General features: G+C 49.3%; 1 protein-coding gene across 1 annotated transcript; it reads left to right on the plus strand.

Moving 5' to 3' along the window:
* Positions 1–2854: 2854 nt before the first annotated feature.
* Positions 2855–11453, plus strand: LOC123345410 (zinc finger protein OZF-like). The gene is made up of 4 exons (XM_044982260.1): positions 2855–3024; positions 5178–5349; positions 9401–9505; positions 9788–11453. The coding sequence occupies exons 2-4, from the start codon at positions 5190–5192 to the stop codon at positions 11137–11139; spliced, it is 1617 nt and encodes a 538-aa protein (XP_044838195.1). The 5' UTR covers positions 2855–3024; positions 5178–5189; the 3' UTR covers positions 11140–11453.
* Positions 11454–15008: the final 3555 nt, after the last annotated feature.

Genomic DNA, 15008 nt, shown 5'->3' on the forward strand with positions numbered 1-15008 from the left:
CAAAGCCCTTTATCCTACAGACAGATGCCTCGGAGGTGGGACTGGGGGCCGTACTGTCACAGGAGGTAGGGGACGAAGAACACCCGGTCTTGTACCTCAGCCGCAAGCTGTTCCCCCGCGAAACCCGGTACTCCACCATAGAACGCGAGGCCTTGGCAGTAAAGTGGGCGGTTGAGGCACTAAGGTACTACATATTGGGGAACCCCTTTTCCTTGGTGACTGATCTCGCGCGCCTCCGATGGATTAATAGTATGAAGGAGACAAATAACCGGATCATGCGGTGGTACCTGTCCCTCCAACCCTACGCCTTCCGCGTGTCACATCGGCCAGGCAGGGCTCATGGGAACGCGGACTTCTTCTCCCGCATCGGGGAGGAGGAAGGGGAGGCGGGAGTCCAGGGTCGGCCGGCCTCGGCGGCTGTCTTAAGGGGGAGGGTGTGTGACAGGGCAGGGCAGCCCCGCACTGGTACAGCAGGGGTTAACCCTTCTTTACTAGCAGAGGAAGCCACGCCCAGGAAGTTCTGCTGGGCATGCTCCAACTGGCAGACCAGTATAAAAGCCTGCAGGTCTGCTCAGTCTGGGGTGGCCACCGGGGGAGAAGGACGCAGACTGTCAGCCTCTGCAGAGGGAGAGCCCAGGAGCTCGGACCGGGGCGCCAGCCGAGCCGGGGCCGTCCCGGAGCCCCCGGGGAGGGACGCTGGCAGTGACGGACCTACGGGGGAGCCGCTCCCACAACGCAGACGTCCGGCCAGGCAGGGTAGGAAGTGACCCAGGGGCATTGTAGAGACTGACAGCCTTAAAGCTGCAGTACCGCTCGGCGTGTTGCGGGCGGATCCCCGCCGAGCGGGAGGCAAGGAGAACTTGCCACAAACAGGGCTCTGGGTCAGGGCTCGGTGGAGAGGGAGGGCCCGAGTCCCCCTACCCCACCCCGTAATACCCCACCCCGAAGGGGGTATTTATGGACTCAGGCCGCTAGGCCGCGCTACCCCTCCCCGAAGGGAGTGTGTAGGGACTCCGGCCGCTAGGCCGTGCTACCCCACCCCGAAGGGGGGGTTTATGGACTCCGGCCGCTAGGCCGTGCTACCCCACCCCGAAGGGGGGGTTTATGGACTCCGGCCGCTAGGCCGTGCTACCCCGCCCCGAAGGGGGCGCTTGTGGACTCCGGCCGCTAGGCCGCGCTACCCCACCCCGAAGGGGTGTTTACGGACTCCGGCCACCAGGCCGCGCTGCCCCACCCCGAAGGGGTGTTTACGGACTCCGGCCACCAGGCCGCGCTGCCCCACCCCGAAGGGGTGTTTACGGACTCCGGCCACCAGGCCGCGCTGCCCCACCCCGAAGGGGTGTTTACGGACTCCGGCCACCAGGCCGCGCTACCCTGACCCGAAGGGGGCGCTTATGGACTCCGGCCGCTAGGCCGCGCTACCCCGCCCCGGAGGGGGTGTGCATGGACTCCGGCCGCTAGGCCGTGCTACTTCGCCCCGAAGGGGGCGCTTGCGGACTCCGGCCGCTAGGCCGCGCTACCCCGCCCCGAGAGGGGGGCGGTTACGGACTCCGGCCGCTAGGCCGAGCTACTCCACCCCGGAGGGGGTGTCCATAGACTCTGGCCGCTAGGCCGTAATACGCCGGCTACCAGGGGCAGACCGAAGGACAAGCGAGTGGTGCAGCGCTAGGCCCCAACCCGCCCCTGCCACGAGGGGGCGCTGGGGCACCTGGCCCATCACAGTGACATGAAAAAAAAGCACAAGGGTGCTGGATACAGAGGCAAAATAACAGCTGAAAAAGGCAGCCCTCATTGGTGCATCAAAGAAAATGGAAGAAGTTTTGATAGGCAGTTTAGACTTGCATCCGAAGAAGTGGGTATTCACCCACGAAAGCTCATGCTGCAAAACGTCTGTTAGTCCATAAGGTGCCACAGGACTCTTTGCTGCTTCTACAGTTTAGAACATGAAGAATAAGCATGTGCTATGGAGGAATTTTATATTTATGAATTGTATATTACAAATTAATTAAAATACAGGCAGTTTTACATTAAAATATCGTGAGATGTGACTGATTGATCTACCCACCATCAGTTAATATTAATTAACATTAATACTACTGTTAATATTAATAATGTTGTTTATGATGATTTATTATAAAAACCAAGGTAGCAAAATGACACTCATCTGGACAGTGTTAATCATGTGAAATGATGGAGTGCTAAGAACAATAAAAGGCATAAAATAACTTATAAAAACAAATAATTAAAAATGGTGAAAAAACATTTACTGTAGATTACAGGAAAGGGGCTCCGTCCAGCTCAGGCAATAGCAAGAACAGATAAGTCAAATTTGTGAAGTCTGCATGGATCTGCATCTTACGTCTATGTCAGCTAACAGAATTCATTTAAACATACACAGACACAAAACACAATGTGTGTGTGTGTGTGTGTGTGTGTGTGTTTGTGTAAAATATTTGACTGACTCTGAATCCTTAATCCAGTCCCCTTTTGGCAGCTCAGCACGTCATCTCAGACAGAGACGAGCTGCCTTGTCCAGGCAAGGGGCTGCACTGCGCATTAACCATCAAACCATATGGAGACACGGGGTGCTGCTGAGAGCGTCTCCCGCTTCCTAAGCCCCAGCTCCTGCACCCTGCCTCTGGTTTCATATATCTGACCTTCTCCTTCCCCTGCCCACTCTGCACCCCTCCAATTTGCCCCTTGGCTCCCCCCTTTATGTCTGTTTTGCAGGAAGCAGAGTCCGGTGGTAACAAGGGCACAGTGAAGGGAGGGCAGCGACTGTCACTGCTGCTCAGCAGATGAGGGTTGAACTTCCTGGGTCAGACGCTGCAGCTGCTACAGCCTCCCTCGCCTCCTCCATTGTGAGCCGGGAGCCCGGGCTGAGCCGCTGCTGCGCCCCAGCGGGGTGTGTGCGGGGAGAGCCCTTCCCTAGCGCCCCTCTGTGCCCAGCCGGGGGGACTCTCTGCGGGGGCTGGAACCAGCCCCGGGCTCTGCCGACACCAGCCCCTGAGCCGGAGCCTGCAGGTGAGGGGCGAGACCCGGGGGAAGGGCTGGGGCCGGGAGCTGCTGCCCTTCGGAACCTGCTGCTCTGCTGGCCCGGAGCGGGCTCATAGGACCCTTGGGGGATCTGGTCAGAGGAGGCGAATGGGGGTGTGGGGGGTGACTCTGCACCAACGGCCCCTCCTCGCCCCAGCTCTGCTCCCGGGGGGCGGGGGTCTGCGAGTCCCAGAGCTGCTGCCCTCCCTGATCTCCCCCCCCCCCGGCTCTGCCCCCCTGAGCGCCTGCAGGAGCCGAGCCAGCTCCGGGAGAGTGAACGGCCCGGGCCGGGCCAGGGACCGAGTCTCCCAGCCCGAGGGGAGGGTGCAGGGAGGAGACAGGGGCAGAGACTGGCAGGGGCAGCGGGAGACTTTCCTGGGACAAGGTGAGGGGCAGGGAGAGGAAAAGCCAGTTCCTGCCTCTGCCTGGTGCCCGCGCTGCTGGGGGGATGCGCTGCCCTGGGGACAGTGTCAGGGGAAATCTCTCAAAGTGAATCCTTTAATCATTATAGCTGGAGCACAGAGTGACACTGACAGTTAGTGTTGGCTGCACAATGTCAGACTAAAGGAGCCTCTTCAGTTGCTTATAACATCCTCACAGTTACTAGATGCATCTGGCCTCTCCTGTAGTCTGGCAATTGCTATGTTTATCTTCACAGTTTCTATCCTCTGTGAATTTATTTTGGAAAGTTTGATGAGAAGCCAATTAGCCTGTTAATGAAGAGGGAATGGGAACAAGAGCAAGTTACAATTTTACCATTACAAAAAAGATTTTCTTTTTAATCAGTTCTAGTGCTTTAAGAATTTGACAAAGAAAGAATTCCTAGGTCAGACACAGTTCTCCTCTAGTCAGGGCCGGCTCCAGACCCCAGCGCGCCAAGTAGGCGCGTGGGGCGGCATTGTGCTGGCAGGGCGGCATTTGGCTCCGGAGGACCTTCCGCAGTCATGGCTGCGGGAGGTCCACCGGAGCCCTGGGACGAGCGGACCTGCCGCAGGCATAACTGCGGAGGGGCCCCTCTTCCCGCGGCTCCGCTTGAGCTCCACCAGAGCCGCGGGACCACAGGACCGTCCGCAGACACTTCTGCCCCGGCCGCCTGCTTGGGGCGGCGGAATTTCTAGAGCCGCCCCTGCCTCTAGTCTGGCAAAATCTCTTTTGCTGGAGACTTTTTAGAGAATGTAGGAAACAGCCACAAATGTGAGTCATGGATGGGAGAAAAATCCTTACATTGAGAAACATCAAGAACTCAATATGTTTAGTTTATCATAAAAAATAAATATATTGGAAGACTGGGAGGTGACTTGATTACACTGTCTGAGTACCTTCAGGGACAGAAAATAATGGTAATAAAAGGCTTTTTACTCTAGTGGATAAAGGCCTAACATAAGCTGGTATCTGGACGCTGAAGCCAGATAAATCCAATTAGAAATTAGGCATAAAGTTTAATAGTGAAGGTGATTAACCACTGGAACAAATTATCAAAGAAGTGATAGATTCTCTTGATGTCTTCAAATCAACACTGGGTAACTTCTAGAAAATATGTTTTGGCCAAACATAGGTCTTTGGGGAGATGCAAGGTTAACTGGGTAACAATTCATGATCTCTGACATACAGAAAGTTGAACTAGATGATCCAGTGGTCCTGTCAGGCCTTAAACTCTATAAATTTTAGGATCTCATTCCACAAACACACACATGTTTAATATCAAACTTCTGAGTGGTCCCCTGGAGGAGGAGATGGGTCTGTTATAAATAAAGTGATGAAGGATGGGATCTTTAAATACAGGATCATAATTTAGACACCTAAATCCTAATTTAGGTCACTAATTTAGCATTCCCCTAGAATGATAGAGAAAGTCTGGGGGAAATCAGGGTTTGAAATGGACTAAATCCCTTCTGAAACCTCCCCAGTCACACTTGCTGGAGGATTCCCTGCACCTTGAAGTCTTTAAACCACAAGTTGAGGACTTCAATAGCTCAGACATAGGTCAGGGGTTTGTTACAGGAGTGGGTGGGTGAGATTCTGTGGCCTGGGTTGTGCAGGAGGTCAGACTAGAAGATCATAATGGTCCCTTCTGACCTTAAAGTCTATGAGTCTATTCTTGCCCTGACAGGTTGCAGAATAACATCCACATTTTGCTCCAGGTCATCCAATCCATGGAAAGACAGGGAAGGGAAATGGCTGCAGTGGAGCCAGTGACCTTTGAGGAGGTGGCTGTGTATTTCTCCGAGGAGGAATGGGCTCTGCTGGGCCCGGGTCAGAGAGCCCTCTACAGGGATGTGATGCAGGAGAATTATGAGACTGTGACTTCTCTGGGTAAGGATTCCTGTCCTCTCTGGTATTAGAAGCTGGGGGAGGGGGGATGAAAAGTAGCTGGGTTGTCTTCTGTGCAGGGTTCTTCAATGATTTCCCCCCCAACCCCGCCCAGTCTGTATAGCCCCCAGCTTCTGTGTGTGAAAGACTGTCACTTCCACATGCCCTCACACAGGACAGCAGAGTCAGGGATACAATAATGGTGCTACCCTTCCATAACCAAGGTTTTCAAGTGAGACAAACTCACTCTCTCTTCACCTCCCTGAGGTTACATCCGTTCTCTTGGGCCTCTGAGCACTTTGTGACCCCAGAGCTGGACAAGTTTCTCAAGTCATGACTCAGCTTTACCTAAGCGGCCAGATTTTCAAATGAGCTTTATCTGCATCTTGCCTCAGCCAGTTGTTTTAGCAGGAGGTACCAAGGTGTTCTTCACTATTCTACTAGTCAAGAAGGGCAAGGACCGCTGTCATGGGGCTGTGGCCAGTTTCTGCTTGTGCTTCTTTCTTCTGCCAGTGTGCTGAATTCTTGCAAAGAGGCTGTTGTTTCTGGTGTCTATTCCTGCTTGGGGTTGATTTCTGTGAAATTATTATTTCTCTCAGTGAGAGTCATTGGGCTCTGTGCTGAGTGAGGGCTTATGAAGTACCAGTAATTTAATATCTGGGAGTACTATTTTTGGAACATCACTAGAGTAGAAAAATGTGAGAAGGGGTCTTGTGTTTCAGGCACTGCACTTGGAATCAGAAAACTTAGGTTCAGTTTCATGCACTACTACACACTTGGAGCTCTTGTAAGTGTCTGAGGCTGTGACTTTCAAAGTTACCCAAGGGAGTTAGACATCCAGCCCCTGCTAACTGAGTTGTCTGGCCACTTTGAAACTCACAGTTTAACCTCTGTGGTCCCACAAGAATGAGCTGAGGTCTGGAAAATCTGCCTTCAAATAAGAGCTTTGCTTCACTACTATGCTAAATCAGTACCCCTGCGATCAATGCTCTCCCGTTGCCATAATTACTTCTCCTCAATGAGAGGTGGAAGCTATGTCGGCAGGAGAGCATAGACACTGCGTTAGGTCGATTGTAAGTTACATTGCTCAGCAGGTTGGGTTTTTCACACCCCTGAGCAATGTAACTTACATCAACTTAAGCCCTTGTGTAGACAAGACTTGAGAGACTTACAGAGCTCAGTCTATTAAGTTCATCCAGAAGAAGGTTAAGAGATGTTTTGAAGACATAGGTGCCTACATGAAGAGAAGATTTCTAATACCAGAGGGCTCCTTAATCTAGTAGCCAAAGTCAGAATGTGATTCAGTGAATAGAAGCTGAAGGTGGGTGAATTCAGGCCTGTCATAGTCAATGGAGTATATTACACAAGAGTGTGGTGGAGTCGTCTTCATCATCATCCATCATCATCAATATAGTCTAGCTCAACCACAAGATATGGGATTGATGGAGCAATCTTTGGGTGAGGTTCTCTGGCCTGTGTTTGACACAGGAAGTCAGACTAGATGTTCATAATATTCCTGTCTAGCCTGTACATCTAAAAATATATGTTTGCAGATCTGTACATTAGTTGGAAAGCAGTCAGTCTTGTCTCTAGTCTCAAGGCCCAATTCAGCAAACCATCACTAGTCACCAAGCACCTATACAGGTGTTTAATTTCATGAAAGTCAATGGAACTCAAGCGCTAAATTTAAGAGATTTGCTTGACTGGGCACCTGGGAGATTATGAGGGTGCAGTACTTGAATTTGTTAGGATGGAACCTCTCTTGCATCTAGGGAAGGTATGACTTGAGATCAGCAGAACAAGGACAATAGACTTCAAAAAAGCAGACTTAGAGAATTAGTAGGTATGGTTCCCTGGGAAGAAAATCTAAGCAAAAAACGACTTCAAGACAGCTGACTCTTTCTCAAAGAGACAATATTTAAGGCACAGCAGCAAACTATCCTGATGTGAAGAAAAGATAGGAAAAATAGTCAGAGGCCAATATGGCTGCATCAGGAGATTTTTCAATAACCTGAAAATTGAAAGGGAATCCCACCAAAGTGGATATCTGGAGAGATTGCAAAGGATGGATATGAGAGAGTAGTAGAAAGCATGTAGGGACACGACTGGACAGACTAAGGCACCAAACGTGTTGCACATAGCAAAGGATGTAAAAGGCAATAAGAGGTTCTTTAAATGCATTAGGAACTAGAGAAAGATGAAGGAAAGTGTTTGTTCTCTACTTGGTGGGGAAGGAGAGCTAATAAAGGACAACATATTTTGCTTCAGTCTTGCCTAAAAAAGTTAATTGTGACCAGACGTTTACCACATCTACTATTAAGAAGGAAGGCACACAAGCCAGAATAGGAAAAGAACAGGTTAAAAAATACTCTTAGATTTATTCAAGTTGGCAGGGCCTGACACAATTCACCCCCAGGTACTTAACCAACTAGATGAAGCAATCTTGAATGCAGTAGCAATTTTCTTTCAGAACTTATTGAGGCGAGTGAGGTCCTAGAGAACTGGAACAGGGCAAACATGGTATCTATCTTTAAAAGGGAAACAAAGAGGACCTTGGGAATTATAGATGAATCAACCTAACTTTGATACCTGGAAAGATACTGAACCAAATGATAACAGTCAATTTGTAAGCACCTAGAGGATAATGAGATAATAAATAATAGCCACCATATATTTGTCAAAAACAAATCATGCCAAACTAACCTAATATCCTTCTTTGACAGTGTTACTGGCCAAGTGGGCTGGGAGGAAGCACTAGAGATGATTTATCTTAATTTTAGTAAAGCTTTTGCAACAGTCCTATATGACATTCTCATAAGTGAACTAGGGAACTGTGGTACAGTACTACTGCTGAGAAGGAACTCTGAGTTATAGTGGATCACAAATTGAATCTGAGTCAAAAATGTGATGTAGTTGTGAAAAAGGCTACTATCCTGAGGTGTATCAACAGGAGTGTCATATATAAAACCCAGGAGGTAACTGTCCTGATCTACTCAGCACTGGGGAAGTCTCAGCTGGAGGACTGTTTCCAGTCCTGGGTGCCACATTTTAAGAAGAAGTTGACAAATTAAAAGGAGTCCAGAGGAGAGCAACAAAAATGATAAAAGTTTCAGAAAACATGAGCTATGAGTAAGGCTAAGATTTTGTCATGGATATTTTTAGTAAAAGTTACGGGCAATAAAGAAGAATTCATGGAATAAAGAAGAATTTCATGAATTCATGACTTTACTAAAAATATCCATGACAAAATGGGGAGGGAGAAGTTTCCAGCACCCATCACTACTGGGGCTCTGGAGTCCCCACCGCCCATGGTGGGGCTGGACAGCTCTGGGGGCCCTCACTGTTCCTGACAGCTTGGAGCTCCAGGGTCCCCCCGCCACTCACAGCTCAGAGCTGCTGGGGGGACCCCGCCACCCATGGCAGCACAGAGCTCCAGGGGCCCCCACTGCCTGCGGTGTCTGTGAAGTGTGGGGTTCCCCCGCCACCCATGGTGGCTCGGATCTCCCCCTCCCACAGTGGCCACCTGGATCTGAGCCACCACGAGCAGTTGGGGGACCCCGCAGCTCAGAGCCACTGCGGGCTGAAGTCATGGAGGTCTCTGGAAGTCACAGATTCTGTGACTTCCATGACCTCCATGACAAAATCATAGCCTTAGACATAATGAGACACAGTCCCCAGCCCAGTAAGCTCACAAGGATCTTCCAGGCCTGGCTTGTGTTAGGGAACGACTTGTGTGTGTTGGGAGAGGGTGATATATTTGACAGGGATGGAGACTTGATTGTACTCTATATGTCTAGAGAGCAAAACAATTATGCTCAGCTCCCTAGAGAAATATGTTATTGCAATTCCCTAGGCAGAGTGGATGAACCCTTCATCTAGACCAGCGTGTCAAGGGGTCTGACTGATTTATAGCCCAGTTCCTGTAGCCTGGGGGTGGGGAGAGGAAGGAGCCTTTCTGGGTTGCTTATTCAGCTCCTGGATCTGGAAGTAGTAACAGCACTCATCTTAATGAACAAGATCAGCACTTATTTCCTTGCCCCTCCCCCCTATACAGGATTTCCAGTTTCCAAACCCAGTGTGACCTCCTGGCTGGAACGAGAGGAAAAACTGTGGGTCCCCAGTCTCCAGGAATGGGAGATCCTGAGAGATGCCTACACAGGTGAGGAATCAGATACACTGATTCAGAAACCAATTATTGTATCCTCATGGCAGATGTTCCTTAGGCATTTTCATCAAGCCTGTCTGACCCTTCAGCCCCTGCCTTCATCTGTATTTGAAGGATAGGTCCCCTCCTCTCTCTCCTTTGGGGAAGGGTTTGCTGCTATTTCAGTCTCCTCCGCAGTTATTTTGGTTTGTTCTGCCCTTTACTGTTCGCCTTTCTGAGGTGTCTCCCCCCCCCCCCGGCACAGGGAATGACTTGTGTCTGGATTTTTTGTCACAGCAGGTGATAGGATGGTGAGTGAGAACAAGGAGGAGAATCAGGAACATCCTGAGCAATTGGAACCACACAGGACATCAGGAAGATCGGCTTCCCAGATTCCTGAACATGGAGATGCTGCCCCTCTGGCCTGCACTGACTTTTGCATGCAAGAAAACCAGCTGGGGCAGAGACAGTGTCAGAAATCCTCTGACCAGAAAATATGGGTCAAGAAAAACAAAGACATGGTTCAACAGAGAATCCCCACTGGTAAGACACCTTATACATGCGGTGACTGTAGGAAAAGTTTCCGGTGCAGATCGCAACTTACTAGACACCAGAGAACCCATACAGGAGAGAGGCCCTACACGTGCCTGGACTGTGGGAAAAGATTCAAACAGAGCTCAGCCCTAATTACACATCGTACAGTCCATGAACAAAAGAAGACCTATAACTGCCTTGACTGTGGGAAGAGCTTCAGTCGGAGCTCAACCCTTATTCAGCATCAAAGAATCCACACAGGAGAGAAACCTTATGAATGCAGTGAGTGTGGGAAAAGCTTCCGTGTGAGCTCAAATCTTCTATCACATCAGAGAACCCACACAGGGGAGAAACCTTATGAATGTCCTACTTGCGGGAAAAGCTTCATTCAGAGCTCAAACCTTCTATCACATCAGAGAACCCATACAGGAGAGAGACCCTACCAATGCAATGAGTGTGGGAAAAGCTTCAGTCAAAGTTCGTCCCTTATTAAGCATCAGAGAATTCACACAGGAGAGAAACCCTATAGCTGCCCGGACTGTGGGAAAAGCTTCAGTTACAGTGTAGAACTCAATGATCATCAGAGAACCCATACAGGGGAGAGACCCTACAAATGCAATGAGTGTGGGAAATGCTTTAGTTGCCTCTCGCACCTTCGATCACATCATACAACCCACACAGGAGAGAAGCCGTATAACTGTCCTGAATGTGGGAAAAGCTTCACTCGCAGATCAACCCTTACTACTCACCAGAGGATCCACACAGGGGAGAAACCCTTTAAGTGCTCCGAATGTGGAAAAAGCTTCCGTGCAAGCTCAGCCCTTTCTGAACATCAAAGAATCCACAGTGGAGAGAGACCCTACAAGTGTCTTCACTGTGGGAAAAGTTTCTATAACAACTCAGCCCTTTCTAATCACCAGAGATCCCACACAGGTGAGAGACCTTACACATGCAATGAGTGTGGGAAAAGCTTTAGAAGCAGCTCACACCTTCTGTCACATAAGAGACTTCACAGTGGTGAGAAACCCTATAAGTGCACTGACTGTGGGAAAGACTTCCGGCACAGCTCAAACCTCAGTACTCATAAGAGAATCCACATAGGACAGACACCCTAGAAATGTCCTGGCTAGGACTGGGCCAAGTGAAGGTCACCTTTTCCAATTCCCATGAATCTTAGTCAGGCCAGGCTGGAGTGGCCATGTGACTAGGACATGAAATGTTTATTAAAGCAGAAAATGAAATCATCTTCCTGGGACAGAGCCATACAGAGCAAGAGGCTGAGACAAGATTCGCACATTGTGACAGCATTTGATTATGACTTCTCAAGAAACTGTGAACATCCTCCTTCATCTCCCAGTTTTACTTTTGATGTTATCACAGGGGTAGTCCATTATTTTTGTCAAGGCCCAAATTTCTTGGTCAAGGTATAGTCAAGGTTCAGGCTTCAGAGAAAATAATAATAAAAAATAACAATAATGATAATCATAAGTAAATAAAAATTTTTTGGGGCCCATTCAAAAGTTTCTGGCAGTCCAGATTTGGCCCATGGTTGACCTGTTGACTACCCCTGACCTAGAACCAGCTTCATCTTATAGAATGTGACTTCTAATTTATACGTGATAGTGTTTTAGACCTGGATGCTCCAAGGGACTGAGGTGCTGTGACACTGAGGATTGCAACACCTAACTTTTAGGCACCTAGAAAATCACAGGAACGACACTGGGATGCACAAAGCCTGAGTTAGCAGCCTAGACTCCATAGAGAATGAATGGGGTGAGATAGGCAGTTTAGATTGTGATTCATAAAGGCCAGCAGGTGGGGACCCACCAAAGCTAGCCAATGGGACATGCCAGTGAAAGTGGTGTGGTCTAAGCCCCATACCTCTCTCAGAGATAGGCTCCTCTTTGGTCTTGCAATTCATGATGGGGCATGTTCTGTTAGCCATGTTCAGAGGCCATGTAACTCAGCACAAAACAACGGGGGATAGAGGAGGAGAAAGACAACCTTCTTCGTAACCTTTAGCACAGATGTGGAAGACCCTTAGTTCAAGTCCCCCCTCCACCTGATGAGGTAAAAGAATTTGAACATGGATCTGCCAACTCTCAGAGGAGGACCCTAGCCACAGAGCTAGTCTGGCTGTGGGACTCACTCAGTCTATCCCAGTAAAACAGTTCCACTGCATATAAATACTTAGTCACTGGGCCAGAGAGAGAGACTAACTCAATAGTCTTGTGGTGAGGACACCCACCTGTCAGTTGGTAACCCTGTCTCCAGTTCCTTTGCTCTAATGACTCCTTACATTGACATTATCCTAACTTCCACCATGAAGAAGACTGCACATTGAACAATGGAATGAAGGATGAGAAATTCCACCTACTTACGTGCAGAAAGATTTCAATTCTTATTGCTAAAATTCTATAGGGAATTTCTGTGCTTCAAAGGAAGTCAGAATTTGGCCTTGGAGAGAATAATTGTTTTCCTAGAACACAGAACCCATTGGAGTTCAGTTCTATTCCATAAAACCAGACTCTTGTGCTCTTAGGTTTATATATGATTTTGGTAAGAGCGCCTAGCAACTTACATCCAACTATAAAATATTTCCTAATTTCAAATGTCGCAAAAGAAAAGAATTTCACTAGCAGTAGTGATTAAAAAAATCAAGCCTTAAACCAGTTTAAGATTGGGGGAAATACTCCAAAGAGCATAACTGGGCTAATAGAATTTGAAAATGACAACATGGTAACTAAGGCCTGGTCTACACTACGCGTTTATACTGAATTTAGCAGCATTAAACTGAATTAACCCTGCACCCGACCACACAACGAAGCCCTTTATATCAATATAAAGGGCTCTTAATACCGGTATCTGTAATCCTCCCCGACTAGGGGAGTAGCACTGAAATCGGTATTGCCTTGTCGGATTAGGGTTAGTGTGGCCACAATTTGACGGTATTGGCCTCTGGGCGGTATCCCACAGCGCACCATTGTGAGCGCTCTGGACAGCAATCCGAACTCGGATGCACTGGCCAGGTAGACAGGAAAAGCCTCGCGAACTTTTGAATTTCATTTCCTGTTTGCCCAGCGTGGAGCGCCGATCAGCACGGGTGACCATGCAGTCCCAGAATCCAAAAAGAGCTCCAGCATGGACCGTACGGGAGATACTGGATCTGATCGCTGTATGGGGAGACAAATCTGTTCTATCAGAGCTCCGTTCCAAAAGACGAAATGCCAAAGCATTTGAAAAAATCTCCAAGGCTATGATAGACAGAGGCCACAGCAGGGACTCAACACAGTGCTGTGTGACAAGCGTAATGGAAAGCCAAGGAATCAAATGGACACTCATGGAGGCAGGGAGGGGGGACTGAGGACTCGAGCTATCCCACAGTTCCCGCAGTCTCCAAAAACCATTTGCATTCTTGGCTGAGGTCCCAATGCCTGAAGGGTCAAAAACATTGTCACGGGTGGTTCAGGGTATATGTCATCAATTTACTCCCCTCTCCCCCCTGAAAGAAAAGGGAAAAAAATCGTTTCTTGCCTTTTTTCAATGTCACCGTATGTCTACTGGATGCTGCTGGTAGACGGGGTGCTGCAGTGCTAAACAGCAGCATCCCCTCCTCTCCTCTCCCTGATGGCAGACGGTGCAATAGGACTGGTAACCATCGTCATCATCCCGTGAGTGCTCCTGGCTGGCCTCGGTGAGCTACGCCGGGGGCGCCTGGGCAAAAATGGGAATGACTCCTGGTCATTCCCTTCTTTAAGCTTTGTCTCCTGGAGAGTCAGTCCTGTCTGGAATATCATAGCAGCTGGAGGCTGCGCTCCTCTCCCCCCCACCTTTAATGTCTAATGGAGATTCAGTCCTGCCTGGAATATCATAACAGCTGGAGGCTGCACTCCTCTCCCCCACACCCTTTAATGACTAATGGAGATTCAGTCCTGCCTGGAATAGCATAGCAGCTGGAGGCTGCCTCCCCCTCATTTTATCTCAATTCATGCATTCTTTATTACTTCATCACACAAATGGGGGGATAACTGCCACGGTAGCCCAGGAGGGGTGGGGAAGAAGGGAAGCAACGGGTGGGGTTGTTGCAGGGGCACCCCCTAGAATGGCATGCAGCTCCTCATTTCTGCGGGATGTCTGGGGCTCTGACCCGGAGTGGCTGTTCTCTCTGGTTCTTTAGTAGGCTTGCCCCATATTCTAGGCAGGACTGACTCTACTTTTAGACAAAACGTAAAGAAGGGAATGACCTGGGGAGTCATTCCCATTTTTGTCCATGTGCCCCCAGCCGACCTCAGCGAGGCCAGCCAGGAGCACCCTGACAGCAGCAGACGGTACAATATGACTGGTATCTGTCATTGCCAATTTCCAAAGCAGCAGACGGTGCAATAGGGCTGGTAACCATCTCTGCTACCTTGCAAAGGCAAGTGAATGCTGCTGTGTAGCACTGCAGTACCGCGTCTGTCAGCAGCATCCAGTACACATACAGTGAGAGTGAAAAAAGGCTAAACGGGCTCCATGGTTGCCATGCTATGGTGTCTGCCAGGGCAATCCAGGGGAAAGGGCGCAAAATGATTGTCTGCTGTTGCTTTCACGGAGGGAGGATTGACTGATGACATTTACCCAGAATCACCCGTGACACTGTTTTTGCCCCATCATGCATTGGGATCTCAACCCAGAATTCCAATGGGTGGGGGAGGTGTGGGAACTATGGATAGCTATGGGATAGCTGCCCACAGTGCAACACTCCGGAAATCGACACTAGCCTCGGTATATGGACGCACACTGTCAAATTAATGTGCTTAGTGTGGCCGCATGCACTCAACTTTATATAATCTGTTTCCAAATACCGGTTTCTGTAAAATCGGAATAATCCTGTAGTGTAGACATACCCTTAGGCTTTGTCTACGCTATCACTTTTGTCAGCAAAAATTTTGTGGGTCAGGGGTGTGAAAAAAACACACCCCTGACCGACATAAGTCTCACCGAC

The sequence above is a fragment of the Mauremys mutica genome, chromosome 12 (genome assembly GCF_020497125.1).
Source record: "Mauremys mutica isolate MM-2020 ecotype Southern chromosome 12, ASM2049712v1, whole genome shotgun sequence".
NCBI classification, from domain to species: Eukaryota; Metazoa; Chordata; order Testudines; family Geoemydidae; genus Mauremys; species Mauremys mutica.

Coding starts and splice junctions, on each gene's coding strand:
- LOC123345410 (XM_044982260.1), top strand. CDS start 5,190: ATGGAAAGACAGGGAAGGGAAATGGCTGCAGTGGAGCCAGTGACCTTT. Junction 5,350..9,400: donor TGAGACTGTGACTTCTCTGG/GTAAGGATTCCT, acceptor CCCCCTATACAG/GATTTCCAGTTTCCAAACCC. Junction 9,506..9,787: donor CCTGAGAGATGCCTACACAG/GTGAGGAATCAG, acceptor TTTTTGTCACAG/CAGGTGATAGGATGGTGAGT.